The sequence below is a fragment of the Taudactylus pleione genome, unplaced genomic scaffold (genome assembly GCF_031769625.1).
Source record: "Taudactylus pleione unplaced genomic scaffold, aTauple2 ptg000305l, whole genome shotgun sequence".
Lineage (NCBI taxonomy): Eukaryota > Metazoa > Chordata > Amphibia > Anura > Myobatrachidae > Taudactylus > Taudactylus pleione.
The window spans coordinates 8,865,360-8,878,429 of NW_028284706.1; the positions used below are offsets into that span (position 1 = coordinate 8,865,360).

The 13,070-nt window shown below is 45.9% G+C and overlaps 1 protein-coding gene across 1 annotated transcript in view; it reads left to right on the forward strand.

Moving 5' to 3' along the window:
• The window catches only part of LOC148511558 (uromodulin-like), an 89,835-nt gene that overhangs the window by 11,686 nt on the left and 65,079 nt on the right, over positions 1–13,070 (forward strand). The window contains exon 2 of the mRNA XM_088442103.1: positions 11,111–11,125. Coding sequence (XP_088298229.1) covers positions 11,111–11,125 — 15 coding nt within the window. The remainder of the gene's footprint in view (positions 1–11,110; positions 11,126–13,070) is intronic.

Below are 13,070 nucleotides of genomic sequence, written 5' to 3' on the forward strand. Positions count from 1 at the left end.
ACGCCTGGGACGAGTTTGAGGTTGGTCGTCTTCCGGGAGCAGGGCCAGAACAATTCGCCCCAGATCTATCTGAAATTCAAAGTTTACAATGTAAGGCTTTTGACCCACCCCAAAAGTAAGAAAAAAAAACTTAGCTTTCTGATACCATCCATAGCTGCTTACATGCCGGGGTATTGTCATGATATGTATAAACTGTAAAAAAGGCAACAATGAGACGTCAAAAATGTAAAGGGTTTTTTTTTAGGTAAAAAATTGTTGCAAGCCAACACAGAAAATAACGGAAAAACACATTTGCCCATCGCTGAAAACTACATTGCACACCGTACGTCAAATAGGGTTCAAATGGACCCAAAAAATGGAAAAGGGAAAAGCAAAACTGGATTATATGATGAATAAGCCGTCCAAAATGCGGTAAATTATTCGCAAATGCAACTCACTACACCAACAGTCCAAAATGCGGTAAATTATTCGCAAATGCAAGTCACTACACCAACAGTCCAAAATGCGGTAAATTATTCGCAAATGCAACTCACTACACCAACAGTCCAAAATGCGGTAATTCATTCGCAAATGCAACTCACTACACCAACAGTCCAAAATGCGGTAATTCATTCGCAAATGCAAGACAAAAAATGGACTTACCCAACTCGAATATATAAGATGTCCTCAAAAAACTTCTTTGGGTCCGAAAACCAAAAAAAACTAAAAAAGATGAAATGAGTGTTAAACAAATTAACTAACCACAAAACAGAAGAATACACCAATTGGCCACAAATTTGAATGCACAAAACTTACCAAATCAGGAAAGGATGTTGAAAAAATGAAAAAAATGCGAACGGAAAAACCAAATAAATGTAGCAAAAACAAACAAAAAAACAACTCTCCAAAATCCTCCAAACGCAACCAACCAACCAAATCCAAACCACTTAACCAACAACACTCCAACAACCCCACCTCGAATCCACACACACCAAGCCATAAATAGTGTTTATTTTCCCGCACAAATTAAGGATGAATCATAGGGACGCACAATCAATGATGCGGCCGCAAACTAACGACGCATGTATAAATACGTCACGAAATCACATAGAATTTCTGGATGATTTCATGCTGGAAGCAGAGACATGGCTTCAAACCAGGGAAACAATGGTCAAAATTGCGGCGGTAAGGCCTTCATGCATTTTGTGTCAATGAGTATTTTAAAACATAATATTGTGCAAGTTGTGAAGTGGCAAAATCTGCATATTTACCCAAATAGGTGAGGAGGATGACATGGAAGAGACTGCTGGCCCCAGTCAACCCGCCAAAGCTGCAAAAAAAAAAAGGCAGCCACATTTCACAAGCAAGGAGATGGAGGTTTTGATCCAGAAGTGCGTGGACATCCTGCCCCAGGCAGCCAGGAATATGAGCCACAGCCAGAAGTGGAGAATGTGGGAGGAGGTCGCCGTTGCTGTCAATAGGGTGGGTGATTATGTCCGTCTAGCCCGGGATGTCAAACGGCGGTAAGTAAACACTTTCCCATCCTATAAACAAACCCCATTGTAAAAAAAAGGATAATGGTTCCAAATTCATTCCACAGATGGGCAGACTTCAAATATCGTCTAAAACAAAAACTTGCCGACAGAGCTAGGCATGCAAGGGGGACAGGTGGGGGTCCCACCCCTGTGTCATTGGAGTTGACAGACTTAGAAGAGATGGCACAGGGGTGTGTGCAGGCTGTGGAGGTGTTTGGCGTGTCCAACATGGATACGGACATGCCAGACTTTGCGGCTCCTCATGTTGGCCAAGGTAAGTCTTGTGATGTCACCAACTCAGAAATGCTATTGTGCCAATATGTAGATTCTAATGTGAGTCTTTTCTCCAATTTCCTAACAGAGACAGAGGCGGATGAGTCTGCTCCAGAGGGGAGCCTTGGCCGCAGAATTTCTGCTGACTCTGCAGGGGAGGAACCAGTACATCCGGCTGAGGACCCTGCAGAAGCCAGTCCAGGGCGTGCCCCCTCGCAGGCAGTGGGCCTCCTCACAGAACTCAATTTTAAATCGGATTGCCATACGGAGATTCTGCAGAGGATGGACGCCAGTCTGATACGGGTGGCTGAGGCCCTGGAGCAAAATGCTGCGGCCAACGTGACCATTGCTCAGGCCCTGGCGGAAAATACCAGGGCCAACATCCGCATCGCCGATGCCCTGGAGCAGCTCGTTCGCCAGCACATGGTGGAGCCGACCTCCCTTCCTGCCGGAACATCCAGATCCTCTACCTCTGGCACAACATCAGGCAATCCTCCAAATGTGCCTAGCCCTGTGCCTAGTCCAGAGGCCACAACATCTGCCTCTGGACAGGCCAGCCCGATGGCATCCCGGACCCGGTCTGGCGCCCACCCTCACCCAGCCAAACGGGCGAGAAAACGGTGACAGCAATGGCGACTTTTCCCACTTTCCTTCTGTGCTTGGCTCATATTCCTTTCTGGTCAAAACTTCCCTCTCCTTTCTTGTGAAATGTTTTTAAATTTTGTATTTACGATTATGTTAGTAGTTATGTTTTTTTTTTTTTTTTATCAAATATCTTGGCCACAAAAAAAGGCAATACAATATTATTGCAATTTGTTTGTGTGTAAACAATAAATTTAAAAAAAAAAACTGACATTGTATTGTGACATTATTGTACAAATGGGTTACATTTAATCCTGGCCTTAAACGCAAAAAATGACCCTCTTTTGTTAAAAAAAAGGCCTCTTTAAGGAACGTTTAAAAAAACACATAGCGATGCAAATTCCACAGTAAACCAAAAAAAAGGGGAGCTAATTAAAAGATGATGACATTATTTTTACAATAGGCCATAACCACCAAATTGTGGCCAAAATAAAAGCCCAAAAATGTACGCTAATTGATTATGTAATCATGACATTAGCAGCTCTGATTTCCACCTGCGTACGCTTTTGTGCTATCCCAATAAACTGCTTTCCAAACACATACCAAGCCGGATTTCAATCCAACACTAATTACTTTACTGACCAGCCGCGATTAATCGCTGCACCATCGTGGAGTCCCGGGACGGAGGAGAAGGCCATCGCCAATGTGGTCGAGTAATCCTGACCCTAAGCTGTGCGAGCATTTTGAAGGGAAAGCGGATGTTTCAGTGACGTATGAGACGGTCCGAACACATTTGACGTTCGCATCTGCTAATGTATGTACGCCCCAAAAACGCTTCGCCACGCCTGCGTTTTGTCATCTCCACCCCCGTCAACACCCAAAAACGCCCTGTTCTGTCAATCACATTTGACATGTCACTTCCTGTACGCTATTTTAGGAACGAGAGAAAAAAAGCTCGCAATCTGCCATACGCACATGCGCGGTGTAACACCGACGCATGCGCGGTTAGTCAACATCGGAACGCAACGAGCGTACTGTTGTTAACGTGCGGCTCTGAATGAGGGCCCTTGTTCAGAAAATTCATGACAGAAAAGAAGAACATTTTCTACCCATAGAAACACACTCACTGTTACAACAATTGCACAATGAGATGGACGCAACTGAATGTTTTCATAACCAATGTGACAAGTTTTACAATGTCTGCATGAACTATATTGAAAAGTGGGTAGCTCAAAATCCTACAGAGGAATTTGACCATTTACATGGCTTGGGCTATAAGTTGGTCTGTTGCTAGATCATCTTTAGTTGCTGTTCTGGAAATTTCTTCCAAAACTAGTTATGTAGAACAATATTTTGACCAGTATAAAATAGTTGAAAAGCGTATTAAATCAAATTGGGAGAAGAGGACTTCTAATTCAAAGCCAGTCTATCCTTAGAAGACAAATGGGCTCATATTTTCAAAACATTAATAGAGGAAAGAATTGATGTTTCAGTGCTTTCAACTGTGGTGGAATTTCTATTCTCACTTCGAAATATTCCGAAATACAGAATTTTTTTAGCATGACTGAGATAGTGAAACCTTTGCTTTTTCATGGTTCAATGTACATAAACCTTTTTAAAGCACAAATTCTTAAAAATAATGTATACAATTACCTTCAGGCTTTGTGTATAAGGTGTATATGAAACATAAATTAATTTCATGTATGTACATAAACTTTGTTTGAGCCATAGAATTATTGAAAATATTGTATAAAATTACCAGCAGGCTGTGTGTATAAGGTGTATATAGAACATAAAAGCATGCAGGACCTCATTCAGAGTCGGTCGTTGTGGCCGCTCGGTCGTAATGGAAAAGGGGACGGATAAGCAAATGAAGCGCTCGCAAGTTGCGTCGTTAACATGGGATTGTTAGCTGGACGAGCGAGGGGAGGATGCGGCCGTAAGACTAAACACACGCCCCCTTCTCGTTCGCAATACACGTAATCACCGGGCATATAAGGATTAAATCGAGACCATCGGCAAACATCAGAGCTGGTCATAGAGCTTAAGGTTGACCATACCCTCTCTTAAGCACTACGATCAAGTCAGTGTAAAAACCTCCCATGTCACATGTGCCATGACACTACTTAGTTAATTATGCACTCCCATAAAACGCTGTTTGCATAGTCAGGCACGCCTGCGTTCGGATCTCCACTCCCCCGTTCACAAGTACCTTTCCCTGTTACCACCCACAAACGCCTCATCCTGTCATCAAACTGACGACCTGGCTGTGTTCAAGGAGAGAGCAATTTCTGATCGTAACAGCTAGTTTGCGCATGCGCATTGCGAATTTTACGCATGCGCGGTTTAGCGAACATCGGTTGCGTACGACCGAGCGGCCGCAACGGCCGACTCTGAACGATGTCCTCTATGCTTAGATTTGGGTCCCTTTCCCAAGATATTTCATTATATTATGCAAATATTCCAAAATACGGAATATTCTGATATCCAAAATACCCCTGCTCCCAAGCATTTTGGATATGTGAGACTCAACCTGCAGTAAAACATGTATTCTCACTTATGAACTCACTATGGACAAATGAGAGAAACAGATTACAGATTGATACAGTAGGGCCAGTCTAAGGGTGCCTACACACTTGGCGATGTGCTCACGATGTACGATTTCCCTTGAACTCTCCCCCGGCAGCTCCCTGGCAGCTCTCCGGGGGTCCTGCACACGATTTGGAGTAAAAAATGTCCAATCTGACTTAAGATCTATCGTGTGTCCAGTGCATTGTGTCCCAGATTGGCAAATCTGCCCTGCAGCACGGCACATCTGACGATACGATGTGCGACCAGCGGGGACACGCATCGCATCGTGATCATGAGCTCACATTTGGGCATTTTTTACATGATCTGTCATTCCGATGCTTCAGAATCGGCCAGATCGTGTAAAAAATCGCCAAGTGTGTATGCACCTTAATAGTTATGACTCACTTTGTACAGCTATCCTGTTGGCAGTTTTACCACAAGGTTCTTAAGAACAAAAAATTTCTGCTACAAATCCATGGTTTATACAAATACTCCTACTCTGAAAATGAAAGCGAGGGAACATCATCATGTGAGCCTTTAAAAATATTTATTTGTTCAGTAGACACATTTTTTAATGAAAGGGCATATAGTCAGGATAAACTGTAAACTTTAAATGTGCTTTAACTGTCCAAACATTATGAAGGGGCCCACTGGGGAAATGCAGTGAAAGGAGCCCAAGCTTAAGGGGTGTGGTCATCCACCAGAGGGGGTGTGGTCAGCCATCACATTTCTTGGCTAACAATTGGGCATATCTTGGTGTAGTTTCTATAGTTTCTATAGGGAGCCAAGCACCATGTTGATAAATGATAATAATCATGCTTTCATTTTATGTTAAGGGATAATATTAAATATATATTTTAGATGATTGGTATTTTTAAAATTGACCAGGAGACAGTAAAAACTATTCACTATTGATTAATTAATTAATTGTCCAATAAATCATCCAAAACTGGACTTAATAATTTTACCAAATGGACTCATAAACTCTAACCATCTGAATTATCTATATATTTATCTTCTGGGTCCTTCTGCTCTATACAAATAATCAGCAGATTATCAGTTTATCTCTCTTCCCTTTTAAGAGAGATCTGAAAAACATTATTATAACAGGGAGCTCTGGGTCTGATGCAGAGATGGATGGATTTGCAGAGCTGCACACAAGTGTCTGTGCAAACCCCCCTCGCTTCACCCCCAAATGCCACAGCATGTTAATCATGCTGTGGCTTGGGGGGGTCTGTGAGCAAGATCGCAGGACCCGTTCTGCACATGCACAGAACAGGTCCTGCATAGGCACAAACGCCTTACAATCGGAGATATACGTTCATCGTCGGAATGTATATAACTGAATCAGGCCCTCTGTTTCTGCACCAATTTTGCTAAATCTAAATTTAGTGGCAAAGCTCTACAGCAGTTGCACAGAGCAGAGGCTGCCTAGGGTTCTACAATGTGCTGCCTCTGCCTGTGTGTATAGAGGATGTGATATTTCAAACAGCAGATCAGTGAGTTTATGTATTGAGTGCCCATAAATATTCCAAAAAAACACAGCTTGATTAAATTTGGGTTGGCAGGTTTATCAACAGGCTAATTCCCCAAACAAATGGGGGGCAGCAGCAGGACCCCATTGGCTGGTACCAGGGAGACACATGGTGAGAACTTGCAGATTTTTTTGCATTCACAATTAAATTATAATTAATATGAATGTGCTGGAAATAGAAGGGCTGTTTATAGACAATTATATATAGACAATTCATTAATTTAAAAATGATTTAACATTTTTAAGCTATGAAGAAGGGAAAGAGAGAGCAGGTTGTGGAAGGCTGGGTGGTGGGCCTCAGTCTACAGATTTCCTCTTCTCATCTGCTGCCAAAGCTTCCAGGATGAGCCGCATCTACAGCAGCCACCTACCTCAGCTAACCAGTGACTTACCCAGATCCCCTCTGTTTTACCTGAGGGCACTGATGCCTACTTTGGGCTTTGCCACTTCTAGTGTCATCTCCAGGCAGGTCCCTACTCTGCAGCTACATGGCCATGAAGGACTTCCCAGACCACATAGTGACCCTCAGTGGACTCTACCAGTTCATCATTGAATGCTTCCCATTCTACCACGACAATAACCAGGGCTAGCAGGAATCCATCAGGCAACACCTCAATGACGGCTTCATAAAGGTGCCTAGCAGACCTGGCAAAGGCAGCTACTGGACCCTGGACAGCAAAAGTCTGGATATATGTGAAAATAGCAAGCAGGAAAAGGAAACCTGAAGCTCTGCTACCCCATGAGGGTGCCGGGGACAAACCAGAGGAACTGCCTACAAGAGGTCAGTCATTAGAGGGTGCTCAGGGTCCTGACAGCAGGAAGGACTGTGCTGTGAACTTGTCACACTCATATGAGGAAGGTGCTTCTGCAGACCGGAGTACAGAGTGAGCCCTCTCGAACACACCCCACCCCGCTGACAGCCCCCCCGTGCACTGATGACACATGACGTCACTGGCATGGCTAATGTCGGAAAATGGAATCAGTGGTACTGCTGCAGAGAGACTGCCACCTGTTTCCCACCGCCCCCACACTCATCCACCCACCACACACGCACTCACCCACACAATGAACAACTAGTCGTCAGTGATCATAGCTAAGATGATCAGCGAGGGCATGGCTATGAAGCAGCGGGGCCCACTCGTGAATCCCCTGAATCCCTGGTGGCTTAGTCCGAGCAGCATAAGTTACTATAGGCTAACACTACAGTATATTCAGATGGTATTAGCCTCAAGGGCTTTGCATTCCAAAGTTTGGTATAACTTTCTATGGGAATTGCTTTAAGGACCCAGGGGCCCGTGTGCACCACAAGATACACCCCTGTATATGGGTCATACATGCCTACCCTCCCAGTTTTCTCTGGAGGCTCCCGATTTTTTCGTTAGCCCCCGCACCCCCAGAAGCGATCGTGGGTCCCTGTGTAAAGTGGCCCCAGAGAGGTGGTGAACTCATTTCCCCACCACCTACTACCCCCCCCAAGCTAGGCAGAGCAATTCTGATAGGCCAGAACAACTGTGAAAACTGTTCTTTACACAATCACACAATTCTGCATAAGAAACCTTAAAGTGAATGGCCGAGGGGACAGAATCTTTGGGGCTTTGACAGTGTGGAATACATTTTAGATGCTTCTTTTTAGCATGCCTGCCATCAGCTGAGTTTACAATGTTAGGTCAATTAAGAATATAAAAAAAATGTTCTATATCAGCAGTAAACTCTTGTAACTTGTGTGCCCCATGTTTTTTTTGCAACCATCATGTATTGCCTTTGCTTTCTCTGCAATGAGGGACCTCTGAAGAAATTGAGCCTCCATAGACAGACAGTGGGGCTAATTCAGCAGTGCAATGCTGAACGCAGATTCCCGATTCTCGGGAATCTGCACATGCGCAGGGCCCATTCTGTGAGTGTGCAGAATGGATCCTATTAACACGCACACTAGCCCTTGAATGACTCTGCCTGATTGACAGGCAGAGGCATTTAAGGGGAAGTGCGGGGGTGGCCAGCATTCCCGGAAACGGGGTGTGTCCACCCTGTTTTCTAGGAGTGGTAACTCAGCACTGCGTAGACGTATGCAGTCTGCTGGGCTCACAAGCTGGCCAGCCTGAGTAAGCTGAGGCTTACTCAGCTTGCCGGATGCCCAGTGCCATCCACCATTTCGACCACCACAGTGCTGGTATCGCCAAAGCAGCAGGTGTCATAAACCTCCTGCTGCATTTGCATTATTGCAAGGATTGCATTGCAAAGCTGTCTGTGTTCAGCTTTGCAATTGCGATTCTTGCTGAATCAGGCCCAGTGTCTTGAGCCAGTCTTCAGTATGCATATATAAGAACACGTTGTATGGTAGCCACCGGTTTGGGTTGGAATAATATTTAATTTTCATACAAGATAATACATAGTAATGTACATTTTGGGGTATGGCACAATGTAAACTTCCCTGAACAAACATCCTGCAGAGATCCCTCTGCATCTCTACAGTGCCACGCCCCTTGCTACTCATACGGGGACCATCCTCCTGAATCTCACCAGCTTCATCCCCCTGTGTCTCTCCAATGCCCCCCACCATCTCTTCAGCACCATCTTCCTGTGTTTCACATATATCAGTGACCCCATGCATCTCACCAGTCCAGTGCCATTCTTGTATCTTCACTCCAACACCATCTCCCTGTGCCTATTTCTTTTTACTCCTTGTGTCCTTCAAACAGCTTCCTGCCCCTGCATCCCTCCCCATCAGCTCCCTGTCTCTGCTGCTCCCTGCCCCTGTGTCTCTTCTCCCACCAGCAGCTTATGCCTCCCATCCCCCAGCCAGGTCTTTCTAGCAGCAGCTTCCAGCCCCTGTGACTTCTTTCTCTCCAGCAGCTTACCACCCCCCGTGTCCCTCCAGCAGCAGCTCCCTGCCCCTGTGTCTCCTCTACCACCAGCAGCTTATCCCCCCATGTACCTCTAGCAGCAGCTCCATGCCCCTTTGTCTCCTCTCCCACCAGCAGTTTATGCCCCTTTGTCCCTCTAGCAGCAGCTCCCTGCCCCTTTGTTACCAGCAGCTTACCCCCCCTCCCATGTACCTCTAGCAGCAGCTCTCTTTCATGCCTGCCCTGGCCCCTGCTCCTCTTACGGCCCCTCAGTGCACTATGCAGCGGTGGTGACGACATGACATCACATACACAATGCTGCAAAAGGAGCCACCGGGACGCAGGCCAACAACGTGAGTGACAGGGGGATGGGGGCGTGGGAGGAGGAGGAACATGGAGCCGGAAACTGAGGAGGGGGAGGTGGCTGCAGCCAGACAGAGTGGCTCTCTGTCTGTGGGACTTCTGTGCAGGTACGTGATGGAGGTGGAACTAGTTCTACCTACCATTAGAGGTGACAGATCCCAGTTTAACCCCTGCTCCTCACAGAATCCCAAGTGAAATAATAATCTCCACCTGTGCAGTGAGCAATAAATACACCTGTGCAACTGTTGGCTGACCTGGAAAACGTGAACTGTGTGGGGTCCTGAAGACTGAGGGTCTGATTCAGAGCCGGACGCTCTGACCAGAGCGCTTGCTCTGAATCAGGGCCCTCCTACCTAAAAATGGAGCGGCCTCCTGGCCGCTCGCATAGCTGTGGGTGACCACCCACAGCTATAGTGAGCGGCCAAAAAGATGGACTCGATGGTCAAGACCATCGCGACCATCGGGCTTGCGACAAGACCCTGTGGTAGGGTCTCGCTGCCGCAAGCCCAGGAGTGCTTTTGGCTCTAGTGATGTCAGTGGGGCCGGACCCAGACGGTAGCCATTCCCATGGGAACGCCTCCGTCTGGGCAGCAACGCCCCCGGCACGCCCACCAAAGTTACCACCCACAGCTTAGCGACCGACCAGGGTGATGGTTGTGATGGTCAAGACCATCACGACCATTGGGGCTTATGACAAGACCCTAAGGTTGGGTCTCGGCAAATGCAAGACCCAGGGAGCTTCCTGCTCTGATCGAGTAGGAAACTCCCCACTGACATCACTGCTGATGTCAGTGCGGCCGCCCACAAAATGACAAGCACCCCCCAGCCCCGCCTACAAAACAGGCCGAGCTGTCGATCAACACCGCCAGCTGGCCCTTTTGTAGAGAGCTCCGGAGCGAGAGAGTTTCTCTCTCGCTCCAGGGCTTGCGCGTGCGCAGTGCGGCCGCTGCGAGTGTGCAGGACCAAAATATCGATCCTGTTGCGAGCGCTCAGCGCTTGCGACCGGGTCTGAATGAGGTCCTGAGTTTGGGAACCTCTGGTCTAAGCACAAATTGCACCCAGAATGACCCACTCAATGCATCACTTCTGAACCAGCATGTAATCATTAGCAGAAAGACTGAAAATCACAAAATACTGTACTGTAGCAATGATAGCTAAACCTCTTTCTGTAGGACTAATAATGAACACAAAACAGGAAGCAACTTTCATGTTCTAGTTCATAAAATCTAATTTTATTATGCAAATCTTTAGTAAAATAATCATTTTTCAAATAACCAAATACTAATATTGTATTGTATGCAATTCTTATATGGGACTTCCCCATAATACTAATGTGAGATAAAAAAATATTTAAATATTATTTTTAAGGAAATAACTATAGAATATAAATGTAAAATTTAAAAGTAACATTGTTTTTCTCTTTTTCCTTGCAGAGGCAGCCTGCTACAGTAAGTGATTTTAAAAACCATATTGTTTTCTTTTAAAATGTATGTTACAGTATGTTTATCATTTGCCAAAACCACCCTTCCATGTTTTGAGTTCTGGGTTTTGTGTTTTGGATCTGTATTTTTTTTTTAAAAAGCATAAAAGCAGCTAAAATCACAGAATTTGTGGGTTTTTCTGCTCCTATGCTATTATTAACCTCAATAACCTTAATTTCCACTCATTCCCAGTCTATTCTGAACACCTCACACCTCACAATATTGTTTTTAGTCCAAAAGGTTGCACCGAGGTAGCTGGATGACTATGCTAACCGACACAAGTGGGCGCAGAAACACGAGACCCATCTAGGAGGAGGATGGCCTGGATGGCAGTTTGAAAAACTAGGCCCATAAGAGAAATAAAAAGAGGTGCAACATGGAATTGTCCTTGGGCCCTCCGACCCACATAAACAGGACATGCACGATTTAACAAACCCATCATTTCAGTGCCAGGTTCTGCCATACGACTGTGGCTGAAATGATTGGTCAGTTTGGGTCCCCACAAAACAAGCTGGCAATTAATCTGTCCCTGCACAAACTGGCTCTATGGAGGCAAGATGTCGTCCTCATCCTCCTCATCCACCGATTCCTCACCCTCTTCAGTGTTGTGTACATCCTCATCTTCACAGAGTATTAATTCGTCCCCGCTGGAATCCACCACCACAGGTCCCTCTGTACTTTCTGGAGGCTGGTCTCCCTGGAAGAATTGATAATTAATTTTAATGAACATCATCTTCTACACATTTTGTGGAAGCAACCTCCTACGCCTTTCGCTGACAAGGTTCCCAACTGTACTAAACACTCTTTCGGAGTACACAGTGGAGGGGGGGCAACTTAGGTAAAATAGAGCCAGTTTGTACTGGGGCCTCCAAATTGCCTCTTTTTCCTGCCAGTACAGGTACAAACTGTCTGACATGCCTACTTGGATGCTGTCACTGATGTAATCCTCCACCATTCTGTCAATGGTGACAGTATCATATGCAGTAACGGTAGACATGTCAAAAATTGTTGCCAGGTCCTTCAGTCCGGACCAGATGTCCAAACTTGGTCCTGCTTGCCCTGCATCACCGCCAGCGGGTTGCTTACGATACCCAAGTTGTTTCCTGGCAGCCCCAGTTGCCGGAGAAAATGAAGAAGGAGCTGTTGACGTGTCACGTTCCACTTCAGCTGACAGTGTTTTCACCAGCAGGTCTTTGCACCTCTGCAGGCTTGTGTTGGCCAGAAAGAGAGACACCACATAGGCTTTAAACCCAGGATCGAGCACAATGGCCAAAATTTAGTGGTCTGATTTCAACAGATTGACCACCCTCGAATCTTGGCAAAGCGAATGAAGGGCTTCATCCACAAGTCCCACATACTGAGCAGAATCACTCCTTCTTAGCTCCTCCTTCACTTTCTCCAGCTGCTTCTGCAAAAGCCTGATGAGGGGAATGACCTGACTCAAGCTGGCAGTGTCTGAACTGACTTCACGTGTGGAAAGTTCGAAAGGCTGGAGAACCTTGCACAACACGGAAATCATTCTCCACTGTGCCTGAGTCAGGTGCATACCCCCTTCTTTGCCTAGATAGATGTATAGGCTTGAATGGCCTTTTGCTGCTCCTCCATCCACTGAAGCCTATAGAGGATTGAGTTCCACCGCGTCACAACCTCTTGCTTCAGGTGATGGCAGGGCAGGTTCAAGTGTGTTTGTACACACTCCAGTCTTCAGCACTGAGTCGCTGAATGGCGAAAGGGGCCCGAAATTTTTCGGGACATCCAAAGTTTTTCCTGCACGTCCTTGTTGTGTTTCAGAAAATTCTGCACCACCAAATTTATTGTGTGAGCAAAACATGGGACGTGCTGGAATTTGCCCAGGTGTAATGGCCGCACAATATTGGTGGCATTGTCAGATATCACAAATCCCCAGGAAAGT